This window comes from Caretta caretta, chromosome 11 (genome assembly GCF_965140235.1).
Source record: "Caretta caretta isolate rCarCar2 chromosome 11, rCarCar1.hap1, whole genome shotgun sequence".
Taxonomy (NCBI): domain Eukaryota; kingdom Metazoa; phylum Chordata; order Testudines; family Cheloniidae; genus Caretta; species Caretta caretta.
The window spans coordinates 64,051,185-64,073,561 of NC_134216.1; the positions used below are offsets into that span (position 1 = coordinate 64,051,185).

At 46.1% G+C, this 22,377-nt stretch overlaps 1 protein-coding gene across 1 annotated transcript; it reads right to left on the reverse strand.

The window, feature by feature from the left end:
- Positions 1-526: 526 nt before the first annotated feature.
- On the reverse strand, positions 527-8,006 carry LOC125645033 (gamma-crystallin C-like). Its single transcript, XM_048869951.2, has 5 exons — positions 7,998-8,006; positions 5,953-6,206; positions 2,527-2,775; positions 1,948-1,981; positions 527-715 (listed from the first exon to the last, which is right to left on the reverse strand). The coding sequence occupies exons 1-5, from the start codon at positions 8,004-8,006 to the stop codon at positions 527-529; spliced, it is 735 nt and encodes a 244-aa protein (XP_048725908.2).
- Between the last annotated feature and the right edge of the window lie 14,371 nt (positions 8,007-22,377).

Genomic DNA, 22,377 nt, shown 5'->3' on the forward strand with positions numbered 1-22,377 from the left:
AATGGGGTGCTGGTCTCTAACTGGGGTTTCTAGGAGCTACAGTCATACGAATAAATAATAATATTTGGAGGTGGGTCTGAATCAAAATATTAAATCTGAACAAACCCAAACTCCAGTCTTCACTTTGCAGCTCAGAACCGCCTCTGTCTATGCTGGGCCCAAATCACCCTGGTTTAACTCAATGGAGATACACCAGGGATTAAGTTGTTCCTTTGTTTCTAATTACACTGTTGGTGTTTTGTCCGTAGGTTTTGTTTTTGTTTAAATTGTGGTCTTGGTTGTAAGCTACTGATCAAGTCAAACAATGATGAACATTGCCATTGTAATCAGTCCCTGTTAGGGGTCACTGGTGCAAGGCATTCAGTAGCCCTTAGTGAATGAGCGGGTTACAGCACTCAGCTGGGGCTCTAGGGTAGGGCAGACTGCAGGGGTCTAATGCCCAGATCCCTTGGCCTGCCCGTGAGAGAGTGTGGAGCCAGAAGGGTTTCCTAGCTTTCAAACTCGGGGGCCGAAGGGTGGAAGGAGGCTAAACGTTCAGCAGTGGGGAGATCGAGTTTGGGGGCCGGGGGGTGCCTGGAAAGAAGCAGTCTGCATGTGGCTGTGAGTCCGGCAGGGCCAGCCTCAGGGAAAGTGGCAAACTTTCTTTGGCGCCCTTCAAGTCTTGTTTCCGGAGCAGCAGGCGGCCGCTTAGCGGGCAGAGCAGCAGCAGGTGGAACTGTGGCAGTCGCACTGCAAGTGTCATGCAGCCGAGATGACAGAGAGGGGACCCATGTGAGCACCTGCCTCCTGCCCCACAGCCCCCTTTATCCCCTCTCCCCGCCTCCCGGATGGGCATGGCCCTTCTGCAGCCTCTTGATCAGAGCGCCCACCCCCCTTCCCCCCCCGCACGGCACCTTGGACGATCACCCACGTCACCCACCCGTAAGGTTGGCCCTGGAGTCTGGTGAGCCCTGAGAGAAGCAGCGGGCTGGAAAATGGCTGCTTCTTGGGGCAGGACATGGGTGCCTTCCCTGTGTGCAGTTCATACCCAGACTGTTCAGGGAAATGGGACCTGTGTACCTTTTGTAAATAGACAAGTTACATATAGAAACTATCTGTGCCCCATGTCACTGATTTCTCATCCAAATGGAAACTACCCTGCAAGGCCCCATATTTCCGCTATGTCTTCCAAAGGGCCAACGATAGCCAAGCTTTGCCAGTAGTTAACAAAATAGCTCACAATTTCACTTCATAATCTGAAAGTCCCCAACTTCTGAAGCCTTATCCCAATGTGTAGCTCTTACGAGAAGGGGGAATAGAACAGCTTGGAGGTCATTCCCACAAAACGTCTGCTGCTCCAACATGGCACTAAGAAGCATAGCTTTCAGAGTGTCAGACTAAAGCTAATGTGGCTATGCCTATCCGTTCTGCAATTGCATCTTAATTTGCGGGGTAGATGTACCGGAAGAGAAATACACCGAAAAATCCCCTGGCACTTCTAGCAGGCCTGGGGCGTAGCTTCCTCCCAGGGTTGTGGTTAGTTCATATTTTTAAAACCCTTGACACTACAGAAAAGCAAAGCATGACCTCTGATCTTACAGTCAGATCCATGCAGGCCTGTGCAGAACCCCATTGACCTCAGTGAGACTGCAGATGGGCACAGAGATTTTCCACTGCTATTTGATTGCAGGGTTAGGGTCTTTATCTTATATTTTTATTTTACTGAGAAATGAACAACAGAGCGATGTGTAAGCTCCAACAAGGTTTATTATATGATACCAATCACATTACAAATGCTGGTTGCCAAGAAGAGAGGTGTAACTGCTAAACATGGTATAAATCAATCAGAAATGCTTTGTCGTAGTCCAGTTTGTGTGTCTCAGGACTATAAATCGCAGCATACAATGGGCAGGACTAGAAAGCTGCTTGCAAAAGAACTATGGGCTCAACTCAGCCACCCTTACTTACCTTGAGCAGTGCCATTGATTTCATGGGGCTGCTCCTGAAGTAAGGTACAGGTCACAGTGAGAGCAGGTTCAGAATATGGCCCATTGACTCTATGTTACAGGACTGAAAAGTCGTGCTGGGAAGAGTCGTTCAGAACATCCTGAAGCTGAACATTCATGTCTCTTCCGATAAGAACTGAAAACCATTTTGCAAAGGGCAGAATCATGCAGCTATTTATGTGAATCTCACTCGGCAGATCAAATTCCATTTCAGCAATTTGGCTGTAGCTGTGTTTTGCCTATTTGTTTTCTGAGCTTGAATCTGGGTTTAATCCGGGTCACTGATTTCCGTGGAACTACTTGTGTTTTTCCGGTGAGCCAGATTGGACCCTGTCACTTAAGTGCTTGATCCAAAGACTCCCATGGACTTTAATGAGCTTTGGATCGGGGCCTTAAACACTGAAGGGCAGTTGGGAACCTAACTTCCATTAGGTTACTTTGAACGTCCCAACCCGAAAGAGCAACAAATTGTTTAAATAGTATTACCCCAATGAAGAGACGCGTTTACAGCATGGAAATGTGTGCTGCCTAGGAAACATACGCTGTTGGCCTAAAGGAACCATCTATGGCGGTCATGGCTCCCCAGTCAGTGACTCCCCAGTACTCCCTGGGTCTCAGGAGGTACTGCCATGCTCTGTAGTTTGGCTGCCCACAGAAAATCCGGTTTCCTTCAAAAACATGACAGGACTGGATGTCCCTGGGATGAAATTCGTCACAGAGAGAAGGATAGTCACAGAAGGATTTGGTCATCCTGCCTCCCACGTCATTTGTCTCATAGACTCGTATCCTTCTGGGAAGACAAACACAAACACAGGTGTATAGCACACGAGCAGCAGCTCTATATGATCATAGGTTGCTTGCTGCTTTATTGACATTAATGATACATAATTGTATGACAACTTGTGTTCAGTTAGCAGAAAAAGGGCCTGATTCACCACTGCTCCGACAGTTTTACACAACTCCAATGATTTCAGTAGAGTTCCAGTGGTGTAAGGATAGTGTAAGCAGTGGGGAATCAAGCCTAGGATGTGTAAATTATACCTAGCTTTTGCAAGTGAAGGATGAAAGCAAGTGGTAAGTGACAGCTGGACTGCCATAAGGGTCATATGCACCAGCATTGCCAGCGTTACTGTTCTTCAGTGGATAGGGCACTAGAATGGTGCTCAGGAGAGCTGGGTTCTGTTCTTGACTCTGCTACTAACCTGCCAGGTGGCCATGGGCAGATTGCCGTAACACTCTGTGCCTCAGTTTCCCTTCCCACCCTTTGTCTCTTTAGTTTGTAAGCTCTACTTCAGCCCTGTCTCTCACTATGTGTTTGTATGGTGTCTAGCTGCATGGTGAGACCCTCACTGGTTAGGGCCTTATATATCAAAATGTATTATGTTGAGGGCGTCTGTTTCTCAGAGTTTATTAATTTCATTTTGGGGGGTTTATTTTTAGCAATTTTTGAGTTTTATCTGGCTGTCCAAAAAGGTTTCTCTTTGTATCCACTGTAATGAGAAATGTATATTATATATATTGTTCATTACAGTAATGAATAATCTCTTCTTAATGTTCCCTAGTGAGCTTTAACATAGCACTTTTTCGAACAGCACTACATTAAAGTACACTGGGGAACCTTTAGTGCACACTACATGGTCCAATTAATGTGCAACATGCTGGTGCGTCATAGAAATGAAACCCCCCATAGTCCGCATTACTGCTCCATGTAGGCAAGCCCTTAGATACAAGTTGTCATAAATATAAAGGGAAGGGTAAACACCTTTAAAATCCCTCCTGGCCAGAGGAAAAACCGTTTCACCTGTAAAAGGTTAAGAAGCTAGGATAACCTCGCTGGCACCTGACCAAAATGACTAATGAGGAGACAAGATACTTTCAAAAGCTGGAGGGATTGAGAAACAAAGTCCGTGTGTGTGTGTGTGTGTGTGTGTGTGTGTGATGCATTTGCCAGGAACAGAAAGGAATGGAGTCTTAGAACTTAGTAAGTAATCTAGCTAGATATGCGTTAGATTCTGTTTGTTTAAATGGCTGAGAAAATAAGCTGTGCTGAATGGAATGGATATTCCTGTTTTTGTGTCTTTTTGTAACTTAAGGTTTTGCCTAGAGGGATTCTCTATGTTTTGAATCTAATTACCCTGTAAGGTATTTACCATTCTGATTTTACAGAGGTGATTCTTTTACTTTTTCTTCTATTAAAATTCTTCTTTTAAGAACCTGATTGCTTTTTCATTGTTTTTAAGATCCAAGGGTTTGGGTCTGTGTTCACCTATGTAAATTGGTGATGATTTTTATCAAGCCTTCCCCAGGAAAGGGGGTGTAGGGTTTGGGGAGGATTGTGGGGGAAAGACGTTTCCAAGCGGGCTCTTTCCCGGTTATATATCTGTTAGATGCTTGGTGGTGGCAGCAATACAGTCCAAGGGAAAAAGGAAAATAGTTTGTACCTTGGGGAAGTTTTAACCTAAGCTGGTAAAAATAAGCTTAGGAGGTTTTCATGCAGGTCCCCACATCTGTACCCTAGAGTTCAGAGTGGGGAAGGAACCTTGACACAAGTAAACCTTTCTGGTGTTTTTCCAGTGTTTACTGGATAAACATCTGTTTCATTTTTTTATTGGGAGTGTTTTATCAGTGTTTATTGGTTAAAACCGAAAATCAGAATCCCTAATTATATTCTTGCCTCAGCGCTCGGATATCTATAAACAGATTGGCGTTAATTTATCAACTAGTAATTCTGCTTTTCATAAGAAATAGTGAATACCTATTCTCTCAAAAATACCAGAATTGCTATCTCACCTAACAACCTCCCCCTTATATATCTGAAAGAAAAATATATGTTCATTATCTCTCTAGGAGAAAACGCAACACATTGAACTAAGAACATAGCCCGATATTTTAAATATTTCACCTTAATTTTCCCTCTTCCCTACTGCTCTTAGTTTCTTTCTACTTCTGCTAATCATTTTTATTTTAACTCTGTAACTGTCTAAAGCATTTTGGGATACAATTTGTACGAAAGATGATGTACAAAATCAAAGCCTGATCATACTCCCATTGAAATCAATGGTAAGAACTCTGACTGTCTTCAATGATTGAAGGATCAGACCCCGAGTTTGTATTTTAGGCCTGGATTCTGCAAAAGGTAAGGCCTAAGCTACACACACAGACCTCCCAACCGTCCCACATTTTGCAGGAGTGTTCTGCTTTGATTCCTCCCCAACCTCCACTCCTGTCCCAGTTGAAGTGACTCCTGTCCCAGTTGAAGTGACTCCTGTCCCAGTTGACGTTTCCTGCATTTTGGGACAGAGGTTGGGAGGGGGGTAGTTGGCCCGACACCCCTCTGTGTCCATCTACAGAGAGGTACATGGGCCAAGCCTGAGTGGCAGTCCATCCTGCTTTAGTCTCTCGAGATGTTGGGAAGTATGCAGGCAGGTTCCTGTACCAGGATAACTATGGCAGGTTAGCGGGGTGATTTTTTTACCAATATAGTTTTCCCGGTGCAACCACGAGTGTAGACAGCTATACTGGTATAAAGGTGCTTTATATCAGTTCAGCCTATTCCCCTTTTTGTGACTTTAAGCACCTTTATATCAGTATACCTACCTCCACAGGAGCGGGGTTGTACTGCTTTAATTATATCCTTGTACATCTTTCGTGCATAGACAACGCCTTACTCACATGAGTAACCTTCACCTTGGCATTTGCAGGACTGGGGCTTCAGGTTCCGACTGAGCACGCTTGCTCCAGTCCAGCAAAGCATTTAAACATGTGTTCAGGATTTAAACACCTTTACAAATCTATTTGGGCTTCTGTTTCCCATCCCCCGCTTTGGCCATCCCTTTATCCAGATTGTAAATTCTTTGTGGCAAGGACTGTCTCTTACAGCACCTCGCACAATAGATCCCTCAACTTGTCTGATGGTTCTAGTGCTCCTCTAGTACAACAAATAATAATCATCACCTATAGAAAGGACAGTGAACTTACTGGTGTGATTATGCAACAGGACTTGACAGAGTCATTGAACCCCATCCACTGCTGGTAATTTGTATATTCCCCCTTTTTCAGGAAGTACTGATGTCCTATGTAATGGGGGCGCTCATAGATCATCCAGCAGCCACTTTCCACCTGGATTGAGTTGCAGCGGTTAAGGTGAGCATGCATATCCGGCTGGTCAGCAGTGACTGCATAGGAGCGGCCCTGGAAGTCTCTGTCCTCATAGAATATGATCTGGGTTGAAATAACAAAGCAAATCTAATAACGTTTTAAAGCATTTGTTTAAAAAATTGGCTTTTAGCTTCTGGCTCCCATAAGGTCTGATCTGAAAAACCTATTGAAATCAGTGGAAAGGCTTCCATTGTCCTCAGTGGGCTTTGGATCAGGCCTAGAAAACATCCAGGATTAATACTGAAGCACTGATATACATTTTCCTATCAGGGGCACAGCTAGTTAAATGTGATTGGTTCAGCGGATGATGAGCAGAGCAGATGTCTTCAGATCTCACCCTAAGGATTCTAATGAGCTGACATTCTCCAGCGCTTTGAGTTGGCAAGTGGAGATTGTGTGCTGCACCTCTAGGAGTCCAAGAAGAGAAGGAGCATGAGCCACTTTTGCACGGCTCGGGTTTTTGGCTGGTTGGCATTCTGAAACAGTGTAACTTAGGCAGGTCAGGAACCGCTTTAAGCTAGTGAACAGGAGAGGCTAACAGGAGAGATTGGCGAGGGAGTTCTTCAAGTGAAGGAGGAGCGATGATGTGACCCTTGGGGTAAGTTTGTTGTCTGTAGTGTCTGTGTTTGTGTTTGTGATGTGCTTGCTGCTTGACTGAAATATACCATATGATATGTTTGTTTGGGGAACCGTCTGCTGAGCCTAGTGGCAAGACTGAGAGCTTCTTAATGAGGCTTTGATCCCTCAGCCCTTTAGCACCCACCAACCCTTAACCAGGGGATGGGCTATTCAGGAAGACCAGGGCTTTAAAAAGCCCACTCCTAAACAACCAGAGGAGGTAGCGACCAGGAGCAGCTAACAGGGGAGTTTTGTGAGGGGGAGTGTGTGTGTGGGGGGGCTAGATACACTTAACATTCTTTAAACTTAAAGCCAAAAACACCTCCCGATAAAAACAAAACATCAACAAAGGAAGGAGCTGCAGGAGTAAAAAGAGAATTCAGGCAGAAGTCCAGCAACAGAGTGGGGGGCTATCCAGTTTATTGCACCCAATGCAGCATGCAGGATTATCTGCCCTATGGGCAGGTGGACTACGTGTGCATTTGGTGCAAGGAGCTCCTGGCCTACAGAGACTGTGTACGGGCTTTGGAGACCAGGGTGGCTGAACTGGAGGAGCTAAGGGTGACAGGAGAGGTACATAGATGAGACTTTCTGGGACACAGTAGAATGGTCCCACCCTCGGTCTGACAGCCTCTGTGCTGTTGAGGAGGATGAAAGTCTCAGGGAAGGAAAACATCCAACTGGAGCGGAGGGAAATGGTCCCATAGTTGGGACCCTCCTTCCAGATGATGCTCTCTCTAATACGTCAGTCACTTGAATAGCCTTATGCTAGTCGCAGCAATTTCCAAGTAGGAGTTAAATGTAGTTTTTTTGTGTGACATCAGTTGATACTTAAAAAAATAAATAAGGAGAATATTCAGACACATTCCCATATTGCAATACGCAAACTGCAGCACCTTCTGATAATATGACTCCAAAGAATGGTGTGCCTGTTTGTGAAATACAACCCTCTTTAAAAAGTCAGAAAATAAAACACCAACCAAATAGAAAAAAATAAACCTAAAATAAAGATTTTGTACATACCAAATATCTTTGTATTTGGCTGTTAGTAAGCACATAAGATTTTAATATTTCCTTTTTTAATCCAGTTATCGCACACTTGTGTGTATGTTTTCATTTCTTTCTGTTAATCTATTACTAGGCTGACATACTCTGTATAGGTACACACACACACACATAAAATAATATAATGGTATACTGTATTTCAACACAGTATTTACTCATTTTTTTTCTTACCTTTGCCATGTTAGCCAGAGCTTAGCTGCAAGACCTCAATACTCTGGGAGGTTCAACAGTCCTTTATATAGACAACACAGCTCTGGCTCCACATGAATTGGACAAAAGGGAATTTTTTGTCCAGTAAAGAGAATTCCTCATTCTTTTTCCCCTCATCATCAACATTATTCTTTGTAAAGAATTGTTATGGCCTTTTGTTTACTGGGTGCCAAGTGTATTGTTATGTAAATAATAAAGGGACCAGGTTAATGTGTATGTCAGTCAATATTGCCATTATTTCACTGACGTGAACATGTTCAAGAGAAAATGCTGGTAAACTGCTGCTGCAGGATTGTTTCATAATCTTTATTCTCAATCTCTCATTGTTCCCTAAGGCAAAGGCATTTTAAAATTTCCATGGGCTCTCTGACACTGAAAAGCAGCCCTGGTATTATGCTAATAAAATGCCCATTGACTTCAGTAGGATTTGGATATCGGGGGAAAAAATGTTTTTTCTTAGGTTTTGTGGGCTATGTTGTATTTATTGTGGTAAATTATGCACACTCAAAAAAAGCCTGTGTGTAGTAATGGATGCTTAAATCAATTGGTTATTCACAACTGAGAGTGAAAATTTAAACATTTGAAGTTCCATAGGCAGAGATTTTATCTGCCACTGGATAGAAAATAGTCCCATTTAGTCTCATCTGTTAAGAGTTCATATATATTACCACAGAAATGTAGCACTTTTTATATAATTTTCTGTGCACAGAAAAAGGTTGTCCCAGTTGAGCATAGAATTTCCTGGTAGGTTTTCACATTTTTGCGTTTCATAAGAACGTAAGAATGGCCATACGGGACAGACCAAAGGTCCATCTAGACCAGTATCCTGTCTTTGAACAGTGGCCGATGCCAGGTGTCCCAGGGGGAATGAACAGAACAGGTAATCATCAAGTGATTCATCCCCTGTTGCCCATTCCTAGCTTCTGGCAAACAGAGGCTGGGAACACCATCCTTAAACTGGGTTGTTTGGGATTGGCCACATGGTTTGATTCTGGTTGCTTGATTAGTATCATACACGATTGTTATTACTCCTTTTACACCTTTATATAGTGGTAGCACTTAAAGGTGTGCAGGGTGATCAACAGAAGCCACTTTGGCCATTTCTCAGCGGGACAGGCCAGAGTTAAGGTGTTCCGTGAGCTAGTTAAAAAATCACTGTGGCTCCCATCCTGCACTGGGCTCCACTGGCAAGGACACCAGTTTCTATTCCATGTCCCACTGAAGTTAATGGGACTCCGCATAGCATAGAGAGCTGTGTCACCAAACCAATACCAAATCTGTGTTCTGTGCTTTTCCATTCAGATGAGTGATTATACATGCTTGTATTAATATAACTGGACTGATACCAAGTTCTTGAGAACCCATAAGCTACCAGTTGTAGCTTTTGATTACTTGCTCCTTTAAAGGGAAACATAGGCAGCTCAGGGCCAAAGCTGCCCTATTATTCCAGGGTGTCTCACTGACTCTGTGGCACATATGGCAATTTCCTTTACTATTCTGGACACACCGGATTGAATTAAGGTTAAGTATTTTATGTATTATCGTGGGGTTGAATGTAATGCTTCGAGTGGGGAGATGTGGCTAATGTAAACCCTGGGAAGCGTTATGTGATTCAAAGGCCTATTTAAAACAATGTCGGACAACCCAAGCTAAGTGAAAAGAAAAGGAGTACTCGTGGCACCTTAGAGACTAACCAATTTATTTGAGCATGAGCTTTCGTGAGCTACAGCTCACTTCTTTTTGTGGATACAGACTAACAGGGCTGCTATTCTGCAAGCTAAGTGAGGTTCCTAGGAAATACCTGCGGAGAGGTGAATGCAAATTACCTTCTCTGGTTATGAAAAGATGCAGCCTTTTGAAGCTTTGCCCGAAGGAGGGGATCATTGTCTGGCTGAGTACCTATTCAGGGTCTCTGCAGATCAAAGACCCAAGCTGTATAAAGGAGCGACTCACAGATGCATGGGGGGTATTTGTTCTGAGCTAACAGCTGTTCTGAACTTGTGGTGGGGTTTGAAGGATGGATCGCCTGCCAAAGCCCTTATTGGAACTGGGGTGATCACTTATTGGCATACGTGTAGGTTCTTTTCTCAGTAAGGCTTTCAGCTTAAGAATAGATGTGCTTGCTCAGGAAGGGCTCTGTGGTAGCGTATACCTATGGGCAATTATGGTCTGCTGAGGTGGTCTGACTTGCTGGGGAACTCAAAGTGTAGGCAAAGAATTGTGCAGCCTGGAAAAACGTTGGTCAGGAGGGAGAGAGACATGTGTGTCTACCCAAGAGAGGGGATGGCTGAGGAGCTGGGAACCTAGAATGGCTGCCGTTGCTGGACCACAAGGAAGAAATGCAGGTGCAGTTGCACTAAGCCGCAACAGACCCTTTTTTCTCTCTCTATTCCTCTCCCTTTCCCTCCACTCAGACCATCAACCTCCAGTCGGGCCTACACATATTCTCGGCACTTATGGTACAAGAGCATTCTCATCCACAGCTGCTGCTGCATGGGATGCTCCTCTTGCATCTTTCCACCTCATTGACTTGCTCTCTCATTTCAAATCCTACCTAAAACAGACATGTTCTCATTTGCCAATGCCTTGTCATTGCTTTCTCCTTGTGCTACTCTTCTTTTGAACTCTACATTTGCATTATGTACCGTAACTCTGTAATGCAGTCTCAGATACGGGGACAGTTCCTCAGCTGGTGTATGCTGGTATAGCTCCAGTGATTTCACTAGTGTACTGCAGCTGAGCACCGAGCCACCAGTCTGCATGTGAAGGATGCTCTACAAAATAAATGGTTTTATATCTTTGCTAGTGGAACTATAGTCCTGACTCCATCCAGTGGTGTTGGAGCACCAATAGTCTGACCCTGCCAGTTCTCCCCCAGCTAAGTAACTGCAATTTGTCAATGTACTTATCTGGGCAAAGGTTTGCAGGCTTGTGCCTTTATTGCCTAACATCCGGAGTTTTTGAAGCAGAGCTGAACATTTGAAAAATGGTATGTGCTCTATTGTCTTCTCTGGGATCACATTTCCTTTGTGAAATCTCCCTGTTCCTAGGGTTTCACTGCTTATGCAATGGAGCAGGAATGTGCTTCTGCTGGAACTGAGTGCTCAGTGGAGAAACAAATGTGCACGCCTGGAACGGGCTGGCTTGCCCCTTGAAGGGCTAGAGGCCTGGGCCCAGCCAGCCCTAGTTACTCAGGAGGTACACCTGAGCAGGGATGAGCTGATTCCCCTGCAGGAAGCTACCAAGAGAGTATTCCCAGGGAGAGCAGAGGCTGCTGGGTATGGGTAGAAGGGAAACCTGGAACCTGAGGAGTGAGGAATGGACAGGAAAGGCTTGGGAGTGATCTGTGGTAAGTGGATGGACGCAAGACCTTCATTTTTAATGTGTGTTAATTTCATAACCCCGAGCCCAAGCAGGGGTGTGAATGAACACATGAGGTTATGAGTTACTGAAGAGACCCCTTGGAGGGGGAAATGCAGGCAGGGGGCTGCTTGAAGGTTGTCATGAGGCTTTGTGGGACATGGCCCCTGGATAACAGTGTAGATTCATTTAAATTCATAAGCCAGTTTGGGTTCTGGGTATGTTTCCTTTCTGCACATATTTGAGGTCAACTTTGGCTAGCAAAATGATTTATGGAAAAGTACATTGTATGTTCAAATAACGTTGAACTGTCAGTATAAGAGGGTCAGCAGCCTTCTGAGCGCCCCTCATGGTCAGAGGTTGCTCGGTAGCACCTGGCCTCAATTTCCTCTTCGTCAGAGCCCCTTATGAACTCCACACAGTCTCTCTGCCAATCACAGCTCTTCTTGAGGTCTGGGTTGTTGGGATAATTGAAATAAGAAATACAAAATGGAGTCTGTGACATGTGACTTTGGAACTCCATCCTTGTTTACCTCAGGGGCACTGACTCTAAGCTAGCCCTAACTGGTCAGGACTGGATTTTCCCGCCCAAATCCCTGAAGGTTCTGTCACCTCAGACTTGCTTGGCATTGCTATTTGGAACAGTCCAATTTTTCCCACCTTAACATCTAGAAAAGACTGACCCCTGTGTGGATGCGGGGCTGTCCATCTGAGCGGCAGCCTGTGCACGGTGCGGTACGGGTCTCATCGTGGTTCCGACCATATCGATGAGTGTGACACCTATCCCAAAGACACTGGGGAAGACCTTCAACACTTACCTTACCCTGCTGTTCCATCTCCGGAGGGCTTCTCTTCCGTGGAGATCACCATCCATCCGTTGGACTCCTCAGAGTTCCTCCTGGACGCCTTTCCACTAGCCCGATAGTTGAGGTCCTGAGCACCACCACCACACACAATTCAGCACCTAGATTAAGTAGGAAGAAATCAATCTCTGTTATAGGGTACTGAGGAGGAATTTATCTGGGGCTGGGCTTTATCTGAGTCCTCCATGGGAGGCATTTATCTGGGTCTGGGCTTTATGCCCCATTGGAAGTCACTGTCACTATTGCTATTGGTTGTGATACTGGTTTGTGTTTGTGGTTTTCCCCCTTCCCTATTAATTGTACTCTTATCGCTAATACACATCTCTTTGCTTTCACCTTACTTACCTGTCTCCTCTTCATTATACACCACACCATACCTGGGGTATTGGTCCACTGGGTGATTAGATACCAGAGTGGGTCATATCTAGGGTGACCACATGCTAAATACAAAATATCGGGACCGCCGCAGGGGGAGCGCCTTTTCAATTGTTACACTCACCCGGCACGTTCGGCGGCAGGAAATAAATCTTGCTGGCGAAGAAAGAAGTACCCGCTGCCGAAATGCCTCCGAAGCCCGTCAGCGACTGAAGTACCTGCCGCCGAAGTGCCACCGAAGACCCAGACGTGCCGGGTGAGTGTAAAAAGCGCTCCTCCTGCCTGTCACCGCCACCTAAGGAAAAAAGAAGACACTCCTGAAACAAAATATCGGGACCGTACTTCAGTCGGGACGTGGGACAAACGGCTCAATATCGGGACAGTCCTGATTTTGTCAGGACGTCTGGTCACCCTAGTCTTATCTGCACTTCTGAGAAAAAGTGGTATCCATTTTCTTTCCCTCTACCCCACCTGGTTTATTCTAAGAGTTACCTTTCCCTCCCTTTAAGGCAACAGGGGGCTTGGGTTTTTCTTAATTAATACATAGTTCCCAAAACAAACGCAAAAAAAAAATCTTCCACCCGCCCTTCTTCCCTTAGGCACTGTCCTATCCTGCTCTCGGGGAGAAACTTTCAACAAAACTTTCAACTGGGTCTTCCCAGCCTCCAATCTCTTCCTCAGGAGCCTCTCTCTTCCTGCGGCTTTGACTCGGCAGTTCTTTTTCTAGCTCAGCTGTTGCTGAATCTGCCCTCTAACTCTTTATAGCCTAGGTGTAGCCCTGTCCCTTAACTGGCTCAACTAGGAGTGCCTGCTCCGGCACAGAGGTGCTGGTCTTATTTTAATCACATTCCAGATGAATGTTATGTAGGACCCACAGAATGTGTCCTCAGGGAAGCAAGAAAGGGAACCTCTTCTGTGCCGTATAGCAGGGATCTGCAAGGGAGCAGGGTGAAGTCAGCTATGCAGGTGAGTGGGGAATCAGCATGTTGACCTTAGGAGCAAGAGACAGGATCTAAATGAATTTAGTGAGACCCTAACGTGCTCTGGGTGGGTCTCTCCCACTAGTCAGGAAGTATCCATGCCCTATGGAATTCTGTTCATTCCAATGGCATTCCCGGCGCTGAGGTTAGTGTGGCAGTTGAGTGCTTCAGATCCTGGTAGGGATGATGTGCAATGGGACAAAACGTGTAAATGATGCTGGAGGCCATTAGGGACGTATTATAAATTGAATAGTACAACAGAAACATCATGGTTTGTTAGGACTCTGGGGACCTGGTGCTCCACTACATTACCCGGCTTTCAAACCAGCGTTAAGTCCACTGATGTCACGATACTCCAGTGATGAGCGGAGGATCACGCTGAACACAAATCGCATAAGTAATAAATTTGGCCTTCAGTCTACTATGATATTGAAGGCTGGATTTTCAACAGACAGAGGTAGCTACACTATGAAATGCACCAAACTTGTACATCTGCAATGGTACACACATGTGCCATGATTGTATGTATGTAAATTAAATAACTATACATACAAACAAATACTTGGATGCCCAAGTACCTGTTGGTGCATGCCACATCACACTCTGTGCAACACTATTGGTGCGGTAAGGTCCACAATATTTGGAGTGAGGTACTCAGTATCTAGCTGCTGAACGATTGCTCTACAATGTCATACCGCTATAGTGTATATGTACGGGGATTGGTGGGCTACTTCTGCTGACAGGCAAAGGAGGAGCTGCCTTATTTTTATTCTAACTAAGGATTTCAGGAACACCAAACACTTTGGGTCAGACTGTTGGTGAGCTCAGTTAACTGTTTCATGCAAATTAACATTAAAAAATGCTACAGTATGAAGTTAGGGGCCAGATTTTCAGCGGGTCAAAACTGAGCAAATGTCCATGCATTTGTACATACCCACTTTGCACACACAGTCATGCTGTGTATGTGTGCACAATTCTAGAACTATTTGTACACACAAATATACCTAAGCAATAAGAATATCCTTGCCACAATGTCTTACCACTCAGTCTAGTGCTGGGTAATAAAACACATTTATATCTTTATACACACACATACACACACACACACACACTTTCTTTCCTACTGTGGCTGCCTCATTCTTATTCCCCAAATCAAGACTTTTTCAGTCACTCCTTTAAACAAACCATAAACCTCACATGTACAGGTCTCAGAAGGAGATGCATGCCCCTTAGGAGAGCAGAATACTGAAGATTAAATGTGCTGTGTAAATCTGAAAGAATTTTGCCCAAAACTTGTTTTCAGAGGGTGAGCCAGAGTGTCTATTTCCGATACCGACTTCTCTGCACACTTTGTAGTTATATGATATCTCTTCAAGGATCTCAATGCACTTACAAACATGAATGAGTACAGCCCATCAACACTCTTCATGGAGCTGAGAATTACTATTGATGGAGAAACTAAACGTAGAGTACCCCACTTGCCCTTGGTCACAAGGGAAGTCTATGACAGATCTGGGGAGAGAATCAGAACTCCTAATGCCCTCTCTTGTTGGCTAATCACATACAAACCTTCCGCTCTGGGGCCCAGAAGTGCACCCAGGACAGCAAAAAACTCCCACAGTTTTACTGGCTCACAGCAAGGATATTTTTTTTGGTAGGCCAAAACAAAAAGAAACAAACAAACAAAAACCACTTTGGTCTCTTCATGCTCCTTAATCATCACTGTACAGATCAGGGAAGTCGACTTTGTGTTTGAACTGGTAAATTTCATATTAGTTTTGCAAGACTGGTTTAGTAAATGCCCAAACACCCTCTGTTATATTTGGCATTTATATAATACAATTACTATAGATGCGCAATACTGTACATCTCTAAACAAGCAAAACTAGGTATCCCATCCCTTATCACTCTGGGATGAGTAGTTGACATAACATCTCTCTGTTCTGGCTGGGTACAAAAACTAGGGCTGGATTTGCATCAGCTGATCAAATGGAACACTGTTCTGGCCAATGGCAGACACCACCTCATTCTTTGCTGTACTGAGATGCATGGCATTTATTCCTTGAACTTCTCTACCTAGCTTGTGTATGTTTTATATGTTCATTGTTACCAGTGAAAGGGTGAGAAGTGAATCAGTCATCCATGGCATGTTAGCGACAAACTTACGATCCATGGATACAAGACACGTTGAACACTGTCAGTGAAGAAATGTGCGTGTTAGGTCCAGCGGTGAGCTGGAGCCGGTTCGCACGAACCGGTTGTTAAATTCTGAAGCAGTTTTAGAACCGGTTGTTAACCCGCTTCCCTGCAGGGGGGCACTGAGGCTTTGATGGGCTCCGGCCGGAAAGTGATGTAATTCCTCCTCCTGTCACTGGGGGCGCTGCGCTGCGGGAGCTATGTGGGCTGCTGCCTGGCCCTGGGTACGACCCCTGTTGCTGCTGCTGCTCCCCCAACCCCTGGCCCTGGGGCACCCGCTGCTGCCTGGTGGGTCCCCAGCTGCTCTGCTGGGCCTGGGCTGCGTCCTGCTGCTCGGGCTGCTCCGAGCTGCTCTCCCCATGAGTACCCACCACCGTGTCTGCAGCCAGCCCCTGTCTCCAGCCACCCCTGCACCCCCTGCCCGCAGCCACCCCTGCACCCTCTGCCTGCAGCCAGCCCCTGCCGCACCCCCTGCCCTTCCCGCAGCCAGCCCCTGCCTCCAGCCACCCCCGCACTCCCTAGCCGCAGCCAGCCCCTACCGCACTCCCTGCCCTGCCTGAAGCCAGCCACACACCCCCTGCCCACAGTCAGCCCATGCCGCACCCCCTGCCCTGCCCTGTCTCCAGCCAGCCCCTGCCACACCACCTGCCCTGCCTGCAGCCAGCCCCGCACCCCCTGCCCACAGCCAGCCCATGCCGTACCCCCTGCCCTGTCTCCAGCCAGCCCCTGCCGCACCCCATGCCCTGCCCTGTCTCCAGCCAGCCCCTGCCACACCACCTGCCCTGCCTGCAGCCAGTCCCGCACCCCCTGCCTGCAGCCAGCCCATGCCGCACCCCCTGCCCTGTCTCCAGCCAACCCCTGCCACACGCACCCTTTGCCCGAAGCTAGCCAGCCCCACACCCCCTGTCTCCAGCCAACCCCTGCCGCACCCCCCTACAGCCCTGCCCGAAGCCAGCCAGCCCCACACCCCCTGTCTCCAGCCAGCCCCGCACCCTGCCTGCAGCCAGCCCCTACCTCCAGCCAACCCCACACTCTCCTGTCTCCAGCCAGCTCTGCACCCCCTGCCCTGCCCGCAGCCGGCCCCCACCCCCTGCCTCCAGCTAGCCCTGCCCCATGCCCCTGTCTGCAGTTGGCCCCATGTCCACTGGTGCCCTGCAGTTCCCAGGGCAGTAACCCCGCACACCTGCTTCAATGAGGGGGGCTGGGACCCACACATGTGCACACCCTAGGGTGACCAGACAGCAAGTGTGAAAAATCAGGACAGGGGGTGGTGGGTAATAGGAGCCTATATAAGAAAAAGACCCCAAAATCGGGACTGTCCCTATAAAATCCGGACATCTGGTCACCCTAGCACACCCCCAGGGAGTGGTGGGAACCCACACATGTGAAACGGAGCTCATTTCTGTTCAGGCCCATCTTTTTGAAAAAGAACTTTAGGTAGGGTTAACATACACCCGTATTTTCCCAGGAGGAATTTTTAAAATTTAAAAATTCCTCCCGGACGGCGATTTAAGAACCAAAAAGCCTGACCTGTCCGGGAAAATACGGACGTATGGTAACCGTAGTGCTACAAAAAATACATACTGGGGCACATCCCTTAAATCAGAACTTTTTATAGGAAACATGTTTTATTGTTAACATTTTGGCAGCTCATCACTGGTTAGGTCCTATAGCAGTGTAGAATTTGCATGTTTTTCTCAGGTTTTATTTGAATATCTGCTATGTGGTTTTTTTTAAAAAGCAAAAAGCTACCAGCTAAGGCCCTAATTCAGGAAAGCACTTAAGCACATGTTTAATTAATCATTTCAGCATGTGATTAATCCCATCGATATTCAGTAAAGTTATGCACGTGTGTAGTGTATAAGGAATTGTGTGGTATCCCTTTTCAATACTTTCAATACTTTCAGTTTCCACGGTATGCATCCGATGAAGTGAGCTGTAGCTCACGAAAGCTCATGCTCAAATAAATTGGTTAGTCTCTAAGGTGCCACAAGTACTCCTTTTCTTTTTGCGAATACAGACTAACACGGCTGTTACTCTGAAACCTTTTCAATACTTTGTGAGCCCTCTAGTGGTCCTCACTATCCTGCTTTGGAAGCCATAAGAAGACCCCTTCCAGAGTAGCAGTGTATACATGGAGCTAAGTCTACATGTTGGTGTGTAGCTATAAACATGGTTATCCGGACCCCACTGTACTCATGCGGTCCCTTCATATTACGTACATTGTATAGGGAGCACAAGACACAACAACATGATTAAGTGCTCTGCTGAATCAAGCCTTAAATGAATGATGGTGGGCATTAAAATGTAGCATAAGGTTTACAGTGTTGTTGTAATTTACTGTTTCTTGTAAATTATATACAGCATGCTATGGGGCTGAGGTGACTACTATATGCAGACATAATTACATTAATTATAACTCATTTGAAATAGAATTTTCTCAGTCAGAACAGGGATAGCATGCTGTTACTAATCCAGAATGCACACTTCTTTCTTTGCATAATGACTGCCTGGCTATTGAGGATTTGGGCCAGATCCTCAGCTGGTGTAGGTTAGCATGGCTGTATTGAAACCAATGGAATTATGCTCACCATTCAGACCACAGCAGCTCCCAGTCCTCCTGAGCCAGGCTGTCCCCTCTGCCCTGCTCTGTGGAGATGGAGTACAGGGGTGGGGGGAGGGAGAGGGAGACATCCTGACATCAGCACCCTCCTCCCTCCCCCACCTCCCGCTCTGCAGAGCCAGCAGGAGGGTCCCAGGAGCAGCTGCAGGATGGAGCAACGTGGGGGGAGGAGCACCTGAACACATGCTGCCGGCTATGCGTGCTCTGCTATCAGCTGGGTGGCTCTTAAATCTCTCCTGCATGGCCGCCCAAGCGCGCAGCTTACATGGAATACAGATTGTGGCATAATGATGGCTCATGGGTCCAGTAGACTGTTAGACTGAATTTGTGGACTTAAGTCCTGTCTATATGGGCTTGGTTTTGTGCTGCTGTAATGTTTGACCATAGAGGTTTGTGCTGGTACAATTAGATAGATGTAGTTACACTGGTGCAAATTTTCCTTGTCTAGATAAGCCCTTAATGTCAAGTTTTGTATTGGCTTGAAGTTGGTAACCAGCTAATGACAATTTCTTATATAGAGCTTTTTGCGAATAGATCTCAAAGTGCTTCACTGTCTTTAATGTATTTATCCTCATAATACACTTGTGAGGGAGGTGTTGGAATTTTCTCCCAGACCTCTTTCCACTTGGCTTCCTAAATTCGACTCCAGACTTTGTCAGTCAGGTATATTTATTTGGCATACAGAAACATTACGCTTTGTTGATTAGACTCAAAAGCAGAGTAGTGGTGAATATAGGCTACGTCTCATACGTATCCAAAGTTACACAGAAACTCTCTCCCTTTATATACACTTACACATTTTATTTTGTAAGCAGGGTCTGAATGAATGCTTCCCTGATAGCTATCTGGGAGGGGGAGAGACTTGGGTGTGTTTATGTTAATACAGTTTGCTCCTTCTCTGATTACATATTCAGCAAAAAGCGATCAACTTTGGCTGGTGTTGGGTACCTTACTACTGAATGTACGGGTAGTGAAATATGATTACCAATGTTGTAATTATTGTAGGAATACAGGAAAGCTGGACTGTGCTGAACCTGTCCCAAATGACTGTGCTTAACCTATCACCCTCAGTTGAAAGAACCTCATTAAGTCAGGGGCTCGAATGTCAGACCCCTCTTAAAGTAAGATGGGTGGAGATAGATATCACCAGGTAGAAGACTGCACACCCTCAAGGGTTCTCCATAGAGTGGTTTAACCTTTTCCTCCCCACTGTTCAAAAAATAGAGCTAAATAGGCTTAATCAGGAGCCTCTTTGTTAGGTTAAACGGCCAATCAGAACTGAAATCACTTAAGATGGTGCAGTGTTTCTGCCCAGCCTCCAAAGAGCTAAAAATTACTGAGACTGATGTGCAGAAGTCACAGCAGAGAGGCAGGTGGCAAAAGAAGGCAACTGACAGTCAGCTGGTGAACGAGTGGCTGGTGCGGTGGAGAGGTGCAATGAGCGGCCAGCAGAGTGGCTGGTGGAGAGGTGCAGTGGGAGCAGTGAGCAGGTGGCTGGCAGAAGCAGCGATGCAGGCTTCCAGCATGAGCAGTCAGCAGGGTGGCTGGCAGAGAGGGGTGGCGAGCGAGTGCCCAAGCGGCGGAGCAAGTGAGGAACCTCTTTACCCCACCGAGGGGAGGAGGTGAACTCTGCAGATGTACCTCTGAACTCTGGGTCTGCACTGACCAGGGACAGCAACTGTGAGGTGGGGAGCAGAGAAGGGTTGGGTATGTGAAAGGGACTTTTGGGTTGCTGGTCTTAAGAACCTGAAGGGAAAAGGACACTGCCCAACCTATCATTTGAACACACCCCTTATAATTCTTCAGCTTTAACAGCCACTGCCTTAATGGCCAAACAGGACAATTTGTTTAAACTGGTAGGCTGATTCTGTTTTGCCTCCAGTGGTGGGGTGCAGAATATTTTCCCATTCGTTTTTACAAAACTTACTTACACAGGTAGTTTTTATTGTGCAGCTGGCATCTGGCATGTTCTGAATGATTGGGGAGTGAGGAATTACCTACTGTTTCTGAACCTCTCGACCGTCTCCACACCATTCACATCAGGACATGCGATGTCGTAACCCTCCACCACTTCATGGTTGCAAATTAACAAGACAAAAAGAGGAAACCATTTTGTGCTTTTTAATTTTTATTGAGGTTTATGAGTGTTGAGCTGACTTTTGTGAACCCAGCTATGCCTTTTACTTCCCAGGACTATGAAGAATACAGAGGGGTCAGGTCAATCCTACCTGAAGCATGGACTGTACCACTTTGCCTTTGGGAAATGCTTGCAGGGAGCCTGATCCTGGATGATGACTTTAGATCACACATGATGCTCAGTCAGGTCTCCTTTGGCATTGAACCATGCCTTGGTTTTTTATATGTCCTCTTCCTTTCTTACCACCACACTCCTCTATATCTGCATCTGCAAGTCCTGTACCAGGCTTCCGACAGGACCACTATAGCCAGATGGGCTGGAACTGGGCTAATTATATCCTTCCGCATTCTCATTAGTCTCCCCATCAGGCCTCGTTGGGGGGGAAAAGGCTATGGATTTGCGTCCCTAGCTCTGATGTACATTAGTACCAGCGGTAACACTTCATCCCAATTGCTGTCTGTTGCAGTATCTTTTTTAATTTTTAAGCTTGGATTTGATGATGGTCCTATTTATTTGCACAACCTGTCCTGCTGTTGCTGGCTGACGGGGAATGGGAACCTTTTGATCTACGTCCAGTTGGGTCCATAATTCTTTGACAACAGACCCCACAAATCCACTCCCATTGTCTGAGTCAATAACCTTAGTGCCCCTGCAGAACACATTGCCCACCAATTATTTCCCTCTCGTTATGGAAGTCACATATTTAGTGTGGAAGGCTTCCTGCTCCTAATGTGAGAAAGCATTGACAACAACTAGCACATACTTGTTACCCTCTGGTGTTAAGGGCAGCTCCAAAGTGTAGTAGATTTGAACTTGTTTCCATGGACCTCTCTGTGCTTGTCTCAGAAAAGCTATTTTTATGTTCTTTGTTAGCTGGATTGTCTAGTACAGATTAGACCAGCACCAAGGTATTCCTTCAAGTCTCTTTGCCATTGGGGCCATGTCTTTGGTCTCTGCCTCTTTGGAGTGATCACACACAGTGGACCTGTGCAACCATAAGAGCAGATCTTTCTGCATATTTTGTGGTGCCACCCATACTGAACCTTTCTTTAATTTAAACATGGGAGTTCTTGCTATATTGCTAAGTTTTGACCTTGTACATTCATGTTTTGGCTGCAGGCTTGCTCCCAAAGTGGTCTTAACTTCACATCCCGTTTTTGAATGCTTTGTAGCTGCCTTAGCCCTGCAGCACTGCCCACTGGAGTTGCCTGAGGTAAGCGCCTCCCGGCAGGAGCCCATACCTCCAGCCTCAGCTCTGAGCCCCCTCTTGCACCCCAACTCCCTCCCAGAGCCCGCACCCCTCCTGCTCCCCAGCCCCTTGCCCCAGCTTGGTGAAAGTGAGTGAGGGTGGGAGAGAGTGGGGAATGGAGTGAGCAGGGGTGGGGCCTCAGAAAAGGGGCAGGGAAGAGGCAGGGCAAGGGTGTTTGGTATTGTGCTATTAGAAAGTTGGCAACCCTAAGTGTTTGGCCATTTTTTGTTTTTTTACTTTAATTGTTGTTAAACCTCTTTTAAGTGTATATATAATATAACATAGTGGCTAATGCCATCTGTATACTGAATGTCTTGTTGCCGTTGCTCTTTTCATAAGAATATACATAAGAACGGCCCTACTAGGTCAGACCAAAGGTTCATCTAGCCCAGAATCCTGTCTGCCGGACAGCGGACAGTGCCATGTGCCTCTGTATTTAATCTTGTCCCAGTATACACCTTGATAACCGTACTAACAGGTTAGTCTTTCTACAACGGTGACCTTCACTACTGCCCATGAAACGAGTCAAGGATCAGAACTTCTCTTATTGTATATAAC